This window comes from Plecotus auritus, assembly GCF_963455305.1.
Source record: "Plecotus auritus genome assembly, chromosome: 3".
Lineage (NCBI taxonomy): Eukaryota > Metazoa > Chordata > Mammalia > Chiroptera > Vespertilionidae > Plecotus > Plecotus auritus.
In genome coordinates this window covers 191467691-191485563 of record NC_137772.1, presented here as the reverse complement: position 1 = coordinate 191485563, position 17873 = coordinate 191467691, and the positions used below count along the sequence as shown (strand labels likewise).

Here is a 17873-nt window from a genome sequence, read left to right as displayed (position 1 = left end):
AATAGTCACAGAAGTTCATCGGGAATTCTTGGCCAATAGGAAGGACGGTGGCCCAGCTGCCCACGGGAAACTTGTGAAAATCCTCTATTCTAAGGGCTCCAGAGCTATTTTTGTTTTGTCTCAATGAGTAAAACAAAACTGTTTTCTTTTACCTCCATGTTCTAGGAAAGAAAGTTAGCAACTAAAATAACATGTTGGCTTTCAAGCAGAACAAGACTTGAAAATTCTAGTCAAATTCTAGACATGGTATACATATGCCAAACAATTCTAAGCTTATTACTAATGTTGATACGGTTCGGGTGTTTGCATTACATCAAAAGACAGCATGCTTCAAACCACTAATAAAAGATGAAACAAGTGCCTGCGTTATCAAAGCAAGAAGGGAGCGGGGGAAGGCCAAAACCAAAATAAACACCAGCTAAGGCACTGTGCCTTTGAACAGCCTACTAAACAAATACCAGCTTAAAAAGTGGATTACTGCAAAATTTTATAAACATAATAGAGTGGAACTTTTAACGTGAATGCAATATGAAACCAGCCAACTTCCAAAGAGATTCATGCTGATTTTTTTTAACATACAAGATAGCAGGAATGGACAGCAAAAATAAATAAATAAATAAATAAATAAATAAATAAATAAAATTTTAAAAATAATAAAAAAGAACAGTAATGGCTTCCAACTATTTAACACTTAGGTGTCTGATGCTTGCTAAGTTTTTTATATATGTTAATTGCCATTAATAATCCTGGCAATATATAAACTAAGGAATAATCCCACTATACAGATAAGGAAATTGAGGTTCTTAGTATTAACTTCCAAAGATCATACCATGAGAAAGAGTGGAGCTGTAATTCAAAACTAGGTTTGTCTGAATCAAAAACCCATCCTCAAACCATTGTGCTAAAATGGTGCTCATCCATTCAACATATTTCTTTAGTACCTACTACTGTGATAATCTGCAATGCGTTGGGGACATATTTGTGCACAACACAGTCACTATGCTTACAGAGTTTAAAGTGCAGTGGGAGAAACATACAACCCAATAATCATGGAAATAGAAGTAAAATTAAAACAGCAACTGTGATAAAATTTCTGAAAGAAAAGAAGGTGCTATCTGAACACATATAAAGCAAAGGGAGCTCACACAGTCTGGGATCAGGAAACGTTCATGCAGGTGAGGCACAGAGCTGAACTCTGAATGCCAGAGAGGTATAAGTTCGGTGAAAGGCATGGAGATTGAGAGGGGAAACCTAGCAGACAGAGGAAAACACATGTGAATAGGCCTCAGAAAAGAGCTCAGAACATCTGTACAACCAGAGAGAGAAAAACAACAACAGACATTTGTGCCTGAGCAGAGAGTGGAGGAAGGGAGCATGGTACAAGATGAGGCTTCTCTCTGAACCCTGGAAAGCAGGAAGTTATGCTGAGCTTAATGACATTTTATCTAAATGTAAACAAATAAAGAAACTTCTTTCAAGTCTATATGTTCCATTTTCAAAAGTAATGAAGCTTCAAGAGTAACAATGAATATTTTATTTCTTAAATCTGTTGAGGTCTGACTGTGAAACACTAAACAAAGACTGTGTCCCTTTGCTGATTCTGATGACCAGCTCCTTTTCTTGCCCACTACGGCTGCTGGATTCAGGCTGCCTTCAAGTGCCATCTGACTCCTCCCGTGCCTACCATTTCCTGCCTTTTTCTGTAATCTTTCTTTTTACCACTGTCTGATCTTCCTAGAGCAAAATCTGATTATGTTATTGTCCTGCTTAAACGTCCTTCAATGGGTCCACATTGTTTAATGGGGAATACATGAGCTGGCCTTGTCTGCCGATCTAGCTTCATCTTCTGTTAGAATATACTCGAGACAGGATCTGAAGATGTCCAGAAAGCAGGTTCATTTCTTGATTCTCTGTTATTCCTAACTGATTGGCCTCATAGACATGGTTCAAAACATCTTCTTCCCTGCCCACATTACAAATAGCTGAATAGGGGCAACTGGCGAGGGAAGGCAGGAAAGCAGTAAAAAGCCTCTTTTAAATAAGGCCTAACCACAAAGTATAGTCCATAGCCACACCTGGCTGCAAGGGAGGCTGGAAATGTGTTTGGATTCTGGGCATTCATCAACTTCTGTTAGTATAGTAGAAGGGGAAAAATGAATTTGAAGAAATAACTATAGATATAGAAATTGAAATTAATATGCATTTTTTTCTAAAGCAAATAGGGTCCAAACTAAATGATGCAATTGATATTAATTCTTTAGTGTTTACTGTATTTTTTTCTGTTTTTTTGTTTTGTTTTAGAGTTTATTGTATTAATTATAAGTTACATTTTGAAAAAAAAAATGTGCAATGTGAATGTTGATCTACTCTTTAGCAAATGTTTCTAGTATAACTTTAGAGATATCTACTGTCAAACTAATTACTGCCTCTCAGAACTTCTATATAATTTAAACAATTTTTTATTCAGATTCTCCAACAATTAAAAAAGTGTTTTTATACTTGCAATTTTATAATATTTTTATTTATTTACTTATTTTAGGGAGAGAGAGGAAGGGGGAGAGGGAGAGAGAGAAACATTTACTGGTTGTTCCACTTTTTTATGCATTCATGGGTTGTTTCTTGTATGTGCCCTGATCAGGGATCAAACCCTCAACCTTGGTGTTTTGGGAGGATACTCTAATCAACTGAGCTAATTGGCCAGGGCCAACTGTAAAATATTTTTAGACTGTGAGTGATTCTCCAGCACTTAAAACTTTAGAAATAAGCACTTGGTTTCACCCTGAACAACTACTTCATTTGTACTGATCATGAAAGGAGGCTCATTTTTCACATGGATTCAGAATTGGAACTCCTCTATTAAGTCATGTCCTGCCATGTAAATAGGAAAGTAAGGTAAATAAAGACCTCTTTCTCATTTGCTAGCAATCCTAGAGATGGACTAACTTTGTAAAGTTTTAAATAACACTTTCATTGACAATAAGTCTTGATTTGACTTAAAGTGTCACAATATTTACCATTCCTAGCCACAAGTACATAGCCCTGAATACAAAATTCCTTTCTTTACCTTCCCTGCTTTTTTGTTTTGTTTAAAAAAAAAAAAAAAAAAAAAAAAAAAAAAAAAAAAAACCAGGGCTGAAATTACACTCTTTAAAAGTAAGATTGAAGCAAAAAATCTACTTGAAATGCAAATGTTTAAGTAGTTATGTCCCTGATATTAGCAATGACCTTGAACACCTTAGCCAAATACAAGTAACTAGTCGTTAGATCATTAACTTACTTTGAATTCCTAATAGGTCTGTGTTTGGTGATTTGGGTAACATGCTAGAACTAGAGGGAATATGATGACATTAGTTTTTTAAAGTATTTTATAATTTGTACATACCTATATTTTTCATTTTATTTCTCTGTACTCTATGCAAATATACTGTCAAAGAAGTCCTCATTGTACACTGCCACCAGTGAGGAATCCAAGAATAAAAGTGAAGAACAACACTAGAGCATTACAAGTTCTTAAAGAGAAAGACCAAACATGTATCTTTTGGAATAAGCCTGAGGCAAAGCACATTATAACAGACTTAGATAGAATATAAATTAATAAACACCAAAAATACTAACCACTTGTTCTCCTCAACCTGTATGAATAGCCCTAACCTTTCAAGACACATTCCTAAATTTCAAAAATGAAAATTACAAGTTGTCCTATGCCCTCTTGTATTTTCTAAAATTCTACAATTTTTTCAACTACTTTCTGGTTTTATATTAGCAAATTATTTCCAATTAAACTTTTCTGCCAATAGTAGTTAAAGTACTGGATGCATTATTTATTATCCATCAAGAGAAAGAGCCAATCTAAATTAAGACATGGTCTCATAAAATGCTTACAAATTCACTCTTTGCACATGTAAAAACAAAGGTAAACTTTCAGAAATATTAACTTTTCTTTAATGTGGCTATAGCATACAAACCATTAAATAAAGATATATAATTACCTTTTCCAGACTGTAAGTTTTATCAGATGTTGGGCTAGGCAAGTGCAGATATATGAGATTATTAAAGTACCTATTAGCAAGATTTAATGGCATAAATCCAATGACAACCTTCATCCATTTTAAGAGAATTACCAGCACAGAATCTCAAAACATTTAATAAGTACAATTACATTGGCTATTTTCCAGACAGGAACTGATGTTAACAGTTACTTAGAGATTTGAGGATAGGTATATTTTAATTAACCAAATATTCATTCAATAAATATTTATGGAGCTAAGCCCTTGAGACAGTGACAAAATAAAAGATCCCTCCCTTCAAAGAGCTTACATCCAACCAGGAAGACAGGTGATAAACGCTGAGTACAATAAACAGTATATTTTATGTAAGATGATGTGAAAAAATGTAAAGCAGGATAAGTAGAATAGGAAAGGCTGAGGCAAAATGTTAAATATGTTACCCTATGACCCAGCAACTCCACTGCTGGGTATACCCAAAAGAATTATGAACATATGTCCACACAGAAACTTGTAAACAAATATTCATAACAGCATTATTCGTAATAGTCAAAATGTAGAAACAACTCAAATGTTCATCTACTGATGAATGGATAAACACAATGTAATATATCCTTACAATGGAATATCCTGTATAATAAGAAAGGAATATGCTAATTAGCCAGGACACCCTCACGGGTAACGTCCAGCAGGAGCGGGTGAGTGTGGCTGTGTGCCACACGAGACCGGGCATGTGAGGCTGCATCAAATAAAATAAAATGCGTTCACGTGCCCGAAGACGACAGGGTTCAAGGAGGAAGGGCTCCAGTTTCGCTTCTCACACCCAGCTAGGAGGACTCCCTGGGGCGGCTCTCCCCTCCGAGCCCTGGGCAGGACGGGCACTCCGCTCCAGCCCGGGAGCCCCAAGGGGCGGCGGAGCAAAGTGCTTTCCCTCTGAGACTCCCCGCGCAGAGGGTGCTCTCCCTGGGAACCCAGAAATCCGCCTCCCGGGGCGACTGCGCAGCAGCCAGGCCTGGTGAGCCGTGGAGAGGGCAACCTACCCAGAGGCCACACAGCTGCCATAGTTGAAGGAGTGGGGTAGTGGGGGTCAGAGTCGGCCATGTCAGCAATGGAAGCCCAGCTCCCCAACGAATGACTAGAGCACATGGACCTCAACGGTAAGCAGGCCCCCACAGAGCAGACAGCAGAGCCCCCACAGCAAGCAGACAGCAGGACCCTGCTTGCCCCTCCCCATGGCGGCGAGCCAGAGAGCAGACAGCAGGGCCCCCACAGAGAGTAAACACCAGGGCCTGCGGTGGCGTCCAGCAGGCAGGTCTGCAGAGAGCAGAGAACCATGGGGAGTGGGCTTAAGCCATCAGTAGGACATCCCCTGAGGGCTCTCAGATTGGAGAGGGTGCAGCTCAGGCTCAGGAACCCACCCTTTCCCCCCCCCCATGCATGAATTTTGTGCACCGGGCCTCTAGTTTAACAATAAAAGGAATGGAGTACTGTACTAATACATGCCACAACATAGGTAACTCTTGAAAACATTAGGTTAAATTAAGCCAGACAGAAAAGGCCAAATATTGTGTGAATTCGTTTATAAAAGGCATGTAGAATAGATAAATTCATAGACAGAAAGTAGACCAGGAGTTATGAAGGGGGTGGATACAGGAGAGAGAAAATGGAGAGTCATTGTCACAAGGATACAGAATTTCTGTTTGAGATGATGAAAATTTTCTGGAAATGAACAGTGGGGAAGGTTTCCCAATATTGTGAATGTACTTAATGTCAATGAGTTTTACACTTAAAAATGGTTAAGATGATAAATATGTTATGCATATTTTACCACAATTTCTTTTAAAAGGCACTATGAAGCTACTATTAAATTATCTACTAAGCGATGACATCTAAGCTCATGCCCTGGTCCTTTTTGTTCACTTTCCCCCATAAAACACTTCCTTAGAAGCAGAAAGAAATCAGAGCCCTCCTTACAGTGACTTCCCTGATCATCGGATCTGGCATTGTGACTTGCCTTCGTGCACATAAGTGAATAAACCAAGTGAGGCTAAATTCTATCACTCTGTAATTAGAAATTTAAGAATAGAGACTCACAGTATAGGAAATACTGTATTTGAGTCATGTAAATGGCAAGGATCAGAGAGATGGTTCTGCTATGAGATTCCCACAGAAGCCCTGAGTGTCTGTCTGCCTTTCTTCATGCTCAGTTGTTGAGCTCATCATTCAATTTCTTTGAGCTCCTCCAATATCCTTCTAAGAAATTGCCTTCTTTGCTTAAGGTAGCCATAGATAGTTTCTGCTCCTTACAAACAAAAGTGCCTTACCTCTAATACAATATAATCTTTCAATTCTTAAGCTTTATCCATGTGGGCAAAGTGATATACAAGTATCCTTTGCCTTTCAAATCCTATGGGCTTTGGAGAGCAGATAATAAGAATGATGACAGCAAGGGATACGTATAGATTGTGTTTCAAGAGTTCCAAGACAATGCAATACAAGGATTGCAAATACTTTAACTAAATGTGAATTGAAACAGGAGCTGGAGAGCACATTACAAATTATACACTTTGATTTTCCACTAGAAAAGTTAACTGACAACATTTTAATCCAGTGTTGTTTCTCATTGGTGTTTGTTTGTTGGGGCTCTTATATTTAGCTCTAATTACCCAGATAATTCCTTACATAATCTGAAGAAACCTCTTTTCAATAGGAGGTAATACGTGGCGAGCAGCAGTGTCTGCTATTAGTGACTGTTTCATAATTAGTCATTGCCACAAGGTCTTGTAGAGTTAGATATCTAGGAATTACTTAACTGAAAACCTCAGTTTTCTCTAGGACTGTGTTGAGAAATTGCTTTGGATAACTAATACATAATAAAAGTCCAGCATTTTGCAATTTTCACAGAGATTTTTATGATGGCATTTTAACAGTGGCTCAAACACCTCTTAGTAAGAGACTGAACCTAAATAACACGTTTGAATTGTAAGAATTTGGATATAACCATACATTATGTTTTGTTCATTTCCTAAGTCTTTTTTTAGTTCATTTCCTAAGTCTTTCCCTGCATTCATGGGATTCTTCTACCTGTCGTCTTTATCACTTTTAAAATGCCAAAAGGTCATAGTGGACTCCATACATACCATCTATCCCGGGGTGGTGTATGTGCGTGTACATGTGTGCACTGAACAGTCATAGGTACAATGATGCAAAAACATTTAGAACTATTTTAGATAAAAAGTTGTCCTTATTACCAAAGTTTCCAGGAATCTATAACACTTTAAGTTCATGATTAATGAAGAAAAACTATGAAACACTGGGGATGGATAAAAATAATGAGGAAAAAATAAAAAGAAAATATCCAATGGAGATGGAAACAATGCATAAATTCTCCCATATAATTGCCAAGTTTCTTCTTGACTGGGCTTTGTGGTCCTGTCCTCATTATCTCAGGTCTAAACTTGCATTCATGACAAGGTATGAAGGCAATCTAAGTAAACTCAGAGGGTCTGAACCAAACAAAGTTCTCATGTTTGGTAAATAAGCATAAAATATGTTCTTAGACTGTCTTCTGTCTTTGCATATTACAATGATATCAAATTGTTAACTTCCTTTTTGGAGCTATTAGAATGAACAGTAAAACTTCAATTTCTTTCAGTGAAAGAAAAAAAGTATCAAGAATATATGATCAAATTACGGGTATAGATTTGGGACAACTATCCATCCTGATTGTCCTTCAAAGTTCAGCTCAAACATCCTCCTTGAAGCCCTCTCCAGGTGATACTAGGCCAAGAGACAGAATCCTCTTCTGACTCCCTATTATACTGTTTTCAAAATCATTATGGCATTTGGGGAAAAAAATTGCTCTATGTTTGATTTTTCAATACCAATCTTATCTCCATTACTAAATAATTCCTACATTGATTGCACAATTATTTCTTAAATACCTACTATGGAATTATTACACATACCAGGAATACAAGGATTAAAAAAACAGTCAATTCCTGATCTTGTGACATTTACAATAATGGGAGCAAAAAAGGTTATCAAACGCTCATGTCTCCCATAGATCCTAGCCAAGTGTCATACAAATTCTCAAAGGAAGTTTGAGTTTATGAGATAATAATTAAATATAGCCCTGACTGATTTGGCTCAGTGGATAGAGCATCAGCCTGGGGACTGAAGGGTCCCAGGTTCAATTCCGGTAAAGGGAATGTACCTTGGTTGCGGGCACATCCCCAGTAGGGGGTGTGCAGGAGGCAGCTGATCAACGTTTCTCTCCCATTAATGTTTCTAACTCTTATCCCTCTCCCATCCTCTCTGTAAAAAATCAATAATATATATTTTTTTAAAAAAATAATAATTAAATATAGCTTAATATCTGGCATCTCTTGATCCTATAACCCCCAGCACATAGTCAGAGCTCATTACATATTGGTTGAGTGAATTCATGATTCAATCTGCAGCAAGCTCCAGCATAGACCATATCACCAGGAACGTTGCATGGGCTTGATTCATGGTGTGTGTAGACACATTTTTTATTTTAGGATTAAACGTTTTTTTGTGAGTAACTTGATAATTTAACTTATTCTTTTTGTTAGTAATTTTTTTTCTTTGGGAATAATTTTAGAGAAGTTTCAAAAATAATAGAGTTCCCATGTACTTCACCCCTTCACCCAGTTTCCTCTAATGTTAGCGTCTTACATAACCATATTACAACAATACTAAAAAAATGAACATTCACACAGTAGTAGGACCAAAACTCCAGATTTTATTTGTATTTCCAGTTTTCCCATTAGCGTCCTGTTTCAGTTGGGGGTGACCAGGCCTGCAAGGGAGGGCAGTTGGGGGTGACCAGGCCTGCAGGGGAGGGCAGTTGGGGGTGACCAGGCCTGCAGGGGAGGGCAGGTGGGGGTGACCAGGCCTACAGGGGAGGGCAGGTGGGGGTGACCAGGCCTGCAGGGAGGGCAGGTGGGGGTGACCAGGCCTGCAGGGAGGGCAGTTGGGGGGGACCAGGCCTGCAGGGAGGGCAGTTGGGGATGATTGGGCTGGCAGGGGAGGGCAGTTGGAGACTATCCGCATACCACATTGTATTTAGTCATCACTTCTCCTGAGTCTACAATGTGATAATTTCTCAGTCTTTCCTTGCTTTGTGTCTTTGGTTTTTGTTCTTTTGTTTTTTGTTTATCTTTTTTAATCAATTAGACAGTTTTAAAGAATACTAGTCAGGTATTCTGTAGAACATCCTTCAATTTGGATTTTTTTCTCCTAATTATAGTGGGGGGAGGTGTTTTGGAGGAGAATACTGCAAAGGTGAAAGGCCCCTCTCATCACATGATATCAGCTGGTGACCATAACCTTGATCACTTGATTAAAGCAGTTTGTCAAATTTGTCCACTGTAAATAATTTAACTTATTCTTAATTAAGGGTTGGAGATCTGTGGGTATGCATTAGTTAAACTATAAAATAGCGATAGTTAACCAATCATTGATTTAAATTTTGAGAGAGCTAATCCATCCATTCCAAAGACATTCAATAACAGTATTTAATCAATTGATTTCAGTCACACACAGACACACACACACACACACACACACACACACACACACACACACAATCTTTCACAAACTAATACCTATAGAAACTGACTCAGACAATAAAAGTATCATAGTGAGTACGAAGCTTACTAAAATGACCAAGTCAGCCTTGCTAAACTGCACACTTCTTACATGCGTAAACAGACTTCTTCTAAAATTAAACAGACTATATATTTACTGCATAAGTTAAATCAACCATTCATAATTATTCAGCATTACTGGGCAGGCAAACATTTTTCCATAATATATTTTAAAATACCAATAACAACTATGAACAAAAATATTTCACGGTAAACATATGACCATCTATTTCAGCAACATGCAATTTCCTAGTTTGTGGTTTTCCTCCACTGACCATAACCAGGGAAATGCTTTATTTGTGCTTTTTAAAATAAATATTGCCAATGAACAGTAATAAGAAACTGAAGAATGCTTAAAAACATTATTTTCATTTCAGTGAACTTACCCGACTCTAAAAGTAATACGTGTGTAAGTAACATATATAGAATCTAGGAAATATATAAGATATAAACATTAAAATCCATTTACCATGCAGTGCCAACACAATTCGATTTTCTTTCCCTATTTTCCATGTGTCTTATTTTATATAATTTCAATTAGAATCATGGTTTTTTAAAGGCATATATTAAAGACTTCCTCATCTAAATCTGCATGGGAATAGAATGATAATCACAAAAAAAGGCATTAACAATTGGAAAGGCTTGGTTTTATACATTAAATAAATGAATGAATGAGTGAGTGATCATCAAAGTTTCACTACTTTGATTATAACCTGGTGACTCCTTAACCAAATTCTGATATAAAGAAGAATAAAGTTCATTCAGTTTTTATGCTCTAAATTTGTCAGAAAAGTCCACTGTTATTTCTTCTTTTACATTTATATATGAAGCCACACCCTGTGCCTAGAAGTCATTTAAAAGTTTGAATCTATGATATTCTGTCTATATTCTATAAGTTATCTACATGCTATCTGTATTAGAACAGTTCCAAAGGGAAAATGTGGTTATCAAAATTGTTACCTGTGAAGGAAAAAAAAAAAAAGCTTCTGTTAAAGTTAGAATGAGGCCAAGCAGTTGTCCCTGAATTCTATTCTACCAAAGCCAAGAATCAGGGGCACCTGAAGAGGGAGGATTGTTTACCTGATTGAGCTCTCTAAGAGAGGGTCTAAAAGTGGCAATGTTATTTATGGGATGACTTCTAAGTTTAAGAAATAGCCACCCTTTCAGCTTAAAATAGACTTTTTGTTCACCACTTCAGAAACTGTCTTTGTATTCAAGCTGATTTCAGGTTCCATAACACAACACTACTAACCCTTAGACCTCCAAAGCAACTCAGTATTCTTCCTCCCCACTAAACACACATGCAAATGTCCATTGGATTTTTAGATATTTTTATCATAATAACATATGCCTTAGTCAAAACAAAGCTAAGTTTACATACCTAGTGTAGCAGGAAATGGTGGCTGTTACTTGGAAGGGTTCTATTTGGAAGATACTAAAGATAACTTACAAATTACACAAAAATAATTTGGCTATAACCATTCCTTGATTCATCTATGACTTCCACTAATCAAACAATCCTAATAAGAGATTTTTAAAACTATAATAACAGCATAATTGAGTAAAACAAAGAAAAGATAATAAATCAAGTCTGTAAGCATTTAATTTTTTTTTCAAGTGTAAGCAGGAAAAAGATCAGGCAAGGAAATTCAAGGAACTATAATTGAGAATAAATGTAACCATTTACACAGTTTTGTTCATCAAAGGAATTAAGTCAGAATTATAAACTGTGTGACCCACCATCACACTACCTGATGTCCACCTCTGACATGGAAACAAAGGAACTGAAAAGTTCACTGAATTGGCCAAAATCAAGCAGGAAGTAATAATAAGAGCCCTGATCTCTCTGGCTAAGAGACTGTAGTCATGTGCCTCCTAAGGACAGGGATACTTTCTGAGCAATGTGTCCTCAGGTGATTTCCTCAGGCAAACATCATAGACTGCACTTACACAAACCCAGATGTCTAGCCTACTACTATAATTACATGTACTACACTGTTATACAACTGACTGTGCAGTAGAATTGTGCTCACCAGTATCACCACAAACATGTGAGTAATGTTTTATGTTAAGAATAGAGGCCCGGTGCACAAATTCGTGCGCAGGTTGGGTCCTTTGGCCTCGCCTGCGATCAATCGCGGCTGATTGGAGCCGATCAGGACTGGCCAGCCAGGGGGAGGAACCATGGGAGGTTGGCCGGCCACAGGAGGTTGGCTCTGGGAGCACACCGACCACCAGGGAGCAGCTCCGTCATAGCGACCAGTCGACCGGTGGTGGGTAGGTCGCTTAGGCTTTTCTATGTATAGATGTTACCATGATTAAGACGTCACTAGGTGATAGAAAATTTTCAGCTCCATTATAATCTTTACTAGAGGCCCGGTGCACGAAATTCATGCACTGGAAGGGTGTCCCTCAGCCCAGCCTGCACCTTCTCCAATCTGGGACCCCTTGGGGGATGTTCAACTGACAGGGATCGGGCCTAAACCGGCAGTCAGACATCCCTCTCACAATCCGGGACTGCTGGCTCCTAACAACTTGCCTGCCTGCCTGATTAGCCCTAACCACTTCTCTCTGCCAGCCTGATTGCCCCCCTAACTGCTCCCCTGCCAGCCTGATTGACACCTAACTACTCCCCTGCTGGCCCGATAGCCCCCAACTGCCCTCCCCTGCAGGCCTGGTCACCCCCAACTGCCCTCCCCTACAGGCCTGGTCATCCCCAACTGCCCTCCCTTACAGGCCTGGCCACCCCCAACTGCCCTCCCCTACTGGCCATCTTGTGACAATGTAGGGGCGGCCATCTTGTGATGACATGGGGGTGGCCATCTTGTGATGACGTGGGGGCGCCCATCTTGTGATGTGAGGGCGTGAGGGTCAATTTTTATATTATCTCTTTATTATATAGGATGGGATCCCTGTTGTAATATGCAGTTGACCAAAGCCTTCTTAGACCTCATGGGGCTATTGCAGTCACTGCCTCAATGTGTGGTCACCTGACAATTTTCTGAGACCTTAACTAGTAGGTGTTGATTCTTAATAGATCCTGAGATCTACGTGCACACACACACACACACACCAATACATACATGCACACTTGTCATTTACTAATCTGTCAACCATGCAGAGAAGAGACAATGAAGGAATTCTATACCTTTCCCTGCTTTTACTAACCCACCCATTCTGGGAATTCTGCTATGCTCATTCCCACCATGTGGTACCTGATCATTGATCAACTTGAGGTACCCAGAAATATGAAGTATTTGATGTGGCAACATCCAGAGAAGAAAATCTCAGTGTAAAGAAAAGGGAGGAAGGGGAAAGGGACAATTAATACTGTATTCAAAATGGTACAGCACATTCCGAAATTCCCTCCTTCATTTTTAAAATAAGAACTATAGCCCTAAAATGCACCAGTAGCAAAATTCACTTATTTAAAATATTTACCATCTTCACTCAATAAGATTTAAAGCAGTTTTCCTTAAGTCAATGTAAGTGTTTCCAAAGAGGATGTTTAGATGAAAATTTAAGTTAGAAAATACATACATAGCAGGTCCCCTTTGCACCTACATAAACTGGGAAAAGAATACTTCAGTTTGCAACAAACAATTCAGTATTCAGAAATATCAGGAAGACCCTGGTTAAAAAATAACTAGAGAAAAAAGGGAAAATGCAAATCTTTGCAACTGAGGCATTCTAATTTCTCACATACTGGGAAACAAACTTACAAGCTGTGTCACAGAGCCTAAGAAAATCCTTCCACATTTCCATTTGGAAGGGCCTTTAAAGAAGGGCCTGATAAACTCTAACATAGTGCAACTCAGTGATTTTTTTTCAACTGAAAAAATGTGTTACCTAACTGCAAAAATTCCCAAAGCTAAATAATAATGTATATCCTCCCAAATTTATTTACATCTTTAATGTTAAAAATCAGGCAAATTTTATTTGCAGACAAGTATTATTAATTACCTCAAAATGCTGTGTAAACTCAGTTCTCATTAACCACCCTCCTAAGTTAAATTAAAAAAAAATCCTGCTGCTGTCAAAAGTGTCAAATAGCTAAAGAGCTAAAATAGAAATCAGAAACTTTAAGCCTAATTTTTAGCTCTGCCATTGAATTTTTAATATTAAGGGGAACCAAGTATTTTGACTAAATACAATGCCAATGTCTCCAATCCAGGTCCTGATTCACTTTAACAATTCACACATCTTTTGAATAAATTTAAGGGCCACAAATATATAAGCACTAGAGGCCCAGTGCATGAAAATAAATGCAATGAAGGGGGGGGGGTCCCTCAGCCTGCCCTCTCTCACAGTCCAGGAGCCTTCAGGGGTGGGAGGCGACCCGGGGATCAGGGGACGGCGACGCCCCCATCACACCTCTGCTGCTGCCACTGCCAGCAGCGCAAACCTCAGCCGGCCCTGGTTACCTGAGCCTTGGGTGGCCCTGGGTGGCTGGGGGGCTGAGGGGACTGTGGGACTCTGGAGGCAGGTACGTGGAGCAGCTGGACCTGCCTGGGGGCGGGCCCAGCTGTGCCACACGCCTGCCGCCCTGGCGGGGCGGAGGGGACTAGGCGCCGCCATCTTGTGGCTGTGGCTGCCGCCATCTTTGAGGGAGTGGCAGTCAATTAGCATATTCCCTCCTTATTGGCTGTGGGTGCCGCCATTTTGTGAGGGTGTGATGATCAATTAGCATATTCCCTCTTTATTAGATAGGATAATGTGGATTTTCCTAGCACTTTCCAAAAAAATGGACTCTCATTTCTGCCTCTTTCGTTCAATTTTACTAGTATAGTACCCCAGGGGGATGCTCACAGCTGACACAAAAAGAGAATATGACATGAACAAGGTCATGTGGCTAATTAGCAACAGGCCTAGAACAAGATCTTCACCTAATAGAAGAGCAAAAAAGTTCAACTAGAGGCATGAACTCTGTCTTTGACACAGAACATGTATAAATAATGACTCTACAACGATATAATAAAAAACCATAACTACCATGCTGCTTTGATTTCATAGTCCTAAAATCAACTTGCAAAAATACATCTCTACCAATTGTATTCTAAGCGAATAAAATAGATGATGCTACTCTGCCTAGAAAACATTTCATGTGGCATGCACACAAGCTCCTGGCGCTTTATCACTCCTAAAAGATTATAACTCCTAAAAGGACAATGAGGTTCACAAGGTTAAAAATTAAAAAAAAAAAAAAAAAGGAATACCCAATCAAAACACCAAGCTTCACCAATACCAGCATTTCTAAAGATCCTCAACTTAGAATCAGCTGCACAAAGGTCTTGTCATAGTAACCTCAAGACTCGGTTTGTTAACAGAAAACAATACTGCACAAACACATTGTAAGGAAACTTAAGTTTTCAAAACACCAGCAAGAACTACTGGATACAAATAAGCAATATTTATACAAACGTATATACTACATGAAAGGTCAAGTTAATTTTTTACTCAAGGCTTAAAGATTATAATGTGCAACCAAAGAAACTAGCTCTTGAGTGGGAATCTGGAGACAGGGTTACAGTTCCAGCTGTGGCATTAATTATTCTGCTTATTGGCTAGGTCTCGTCATTTCTCTTGCCCTCAGTTCCTGTATATCTAAAATGAGAAGGGCAGACTCCACAACTGCTAAAGTTGTACCTTCCTGATTTCCCATCGAAAGCCCTCTATGCCAATAGCTACCCATACACTACAAAACATGGCTTTTTGTTTGTCCAGATTGTACACTTTATTTCTAACCCTTTTTATTATTTTGTCCACAACTGTAACCATTGCTCATGGTTACAATAGTTAACACTTTATATAAGTGTTTATTCATTCACAGATACCATGCCAAGCACTTTACATATATTAACTTCTTCCTCACCACAACTCCCTGAGACAGAAACCATTATTCTCGTGGGGTTTTTTTCAAACGTGAGGAAACTGAGAAACAGCCATTATGTAACTCCCTTGGGGTGAAAAGGGTCACAAGTGGAGAAGCCAGGATTGGACCCCAAGCATCCAGACCCTGGAGCACTCCCTGCTTAACTGCCACAGGTATAGAGTCTGTGGAGGCTAAGTGTGAAATGCAGCAAAGTTCATTGGCAAAATGTTGTTGGGGGCCCCAAAAATCTGAACTAATACTATGAATTCTCCCAAAAACAAATGGTAGCTCAAGACTTACAAACCCAGCATAAGCACTGGGCAGGCTTTTTTACCCCCCACGCTTCAGTTTGACAAGTAAATAACACTGATCTTAAAGGGATTAAATTAAACCTCCCTTCCTTCTTTCACCCATGGAGAGAGGTGGATACACACATAACAGAAACTGGAAGTTCTGGTGACTTCCACGCCCCCTGCTGAGTAGGCACCACTCCGTTATAACAGGGCTGGAAGTCACACTCCAGGGCACTGCATGTTAAGTCACGTATTCTAAAACCTCACTGCAGAAAACAGTGACCGAGTAGAAACACCAGTTCCGCAGCCTGAATTCTCTGAACTCGGCAGTCTACTTGCTGAGACCATGAAGTAACAACTAAATATATGCTCATCAAATATATGGCAGTGTGCACTTGAACTGCGACCTGATATTCTCAATCAAGACCGTGAAAATACTAGTAATCAAAGAAGTCCGGATTAACCATCTAGCACGCTGTTTTAATATGTATCCCATTCATAAATCAACTCGAATCTCAAGGGCATTGCACTTAGCTGAGTTCCAGGAGAGACTCATCATTTCAGTTGGGCCAAGCCCCGGGAAGTGGAGAAAGTAGGTCTGAGTTCTAGCACCCCGAGGCCGACGTGACCTCTGAGAATCCCAGCGCCCCGGAGGGCCCTAGGCTGCCCTGATGGCGGGGCCCAAAGGAAATTACTTAAGCGAAGAGGGCATGGGCCGCTGCACCCGCAGGGCAAAGCCACATTTCAGCTCACTTCGCTGGTGTTACAGGTCCTAGGCCACGGACTTTTATCGCCAGCTCTTACAAACCGGGTCTTGAGAGACAGGGGTAGAGAGCGGTAGCGAGAAAAGATGGGGAGAGGAGGTGTGTTGCTTCACCTTTAAGGGGGGAAAAAACATTGTAATCAAAACAACCCGTGGAGAAGCCAGAGAAGACTTCGCCGGGCCTGTCTCAGGGCTTCTGAATCACTTCCTCCTTTTCGGAGTGTCTCTGAGTTGGAGATTACGAAGTTGCTGAGAAAATCTTGCCTCTCCGGGCAGCTTCCTGCGCGCGGGCGAGCCGAGCGCACCGCGCAGTCCGCGGGCGCAGACCCAGCCCAGAGGCCGGGCCCCGCGCGGCGGGAGCCGGAGGACTCCGCTGCGCGCGGAGGAGACCACCGCGCTGCCCAGCCCGCCCCGGCTTACCCCAGGGTGCTGATGAAGCCGTTGACCGAGCCCTCCGCGTACAGGGACACGATGTCCCCTATGTAGAGGAAGCTGGACATTTTATCAGACATACTGCTTCATGCTCCAGAGTAGACGTCCTTCCTCTTCTCTGCGCCCTCGCCGCCCTCTCCAGGGAGCCGCCGCGGCAGAGGCGAATGGAGCGCACGGCTGCAGCGCCGGGAGCGGCTGCAGAGGGCACGGCCGGAGTGACCGGGTGTTGGCTCAGCCCTGCCCCGCGCGTGGGGAGCGAAGCCGCAGCCGCGGACACCTAAGAGCCGAAGCGGTCGCCTCTCTGGCAGGTTTCCTGTTCCTTTCAGAAGTTTTCTCTCCAACACCTTTGCTCCTCCTCCTGCGTCCTCCTTGCCCCCTCCCTTCTCTGCGCCCCGCCGCCGCCGTCCCTGCCACCGGGACGCCGGTGGTTGCAGCCGAGCCTCCTGGTGCCCTCGGGGGAATTTTTGGACCAGGTGGTGTTGCCCATTGGGCGCAGGGGAGGAGAGGAGCCTGGGGAGGAGGGAGTGGGAGGCCAATCAGCGAGCAACGGCCGGGGGCGGAGCTGGGCCGGGGCGGGGCGACTCCGGGGAGGCCGGGCCACCCGGGAAGCCGCGCGGTGGCCGCTAAAGGGGTGGCGGGGGCCCCCGAGCCGGAGAGGCCGCGCGGGATAGCGCCCAGGGGAGGCTAAACCTGGGGTGCGGCAGTCCCCGCTTGGGCAAGTGAAGGATGGCGAGCGGAGACGCTTTCCCGCAGCTTGAAGTAGGCAGTGAGGGTGAGAACTGGCGAAGGGCGGCCGCGAAGGACTGGAGCAATGGGCTGAGCCAGCAGTTCGCC

The 17873-nt window shown here is 41.2% G+C and overlaps 1 protein-coding gene across 2 annotated transcripts in view; it reads right to left on the bottom strand.

Annotated features, from left to right (window-relative positions):
• Positions 1-17537, bottom strand: part of ITPR2 (inositol 1,4,5-trisphosphate receptor type 2) — a 456678-nt gene extending 439141 nt beyond the window's left edge. For both annotated transcript variants that reach the window (XM_080660463.1, XM_080660464.1), the window contains exon 1: positions 17028-17537. In XM_080660463.1, the coding sequence (XP_080516589.1) occupies positions 17028-17119 (92 nt within the window). In that variant the 5' untranslated portion in view covers positions 17120-17537. The remainder of the gene's footprint in view (positions 1-17027) is intronic.
• Positions 17538-17873: the final 336 nt, after the last annotated feature.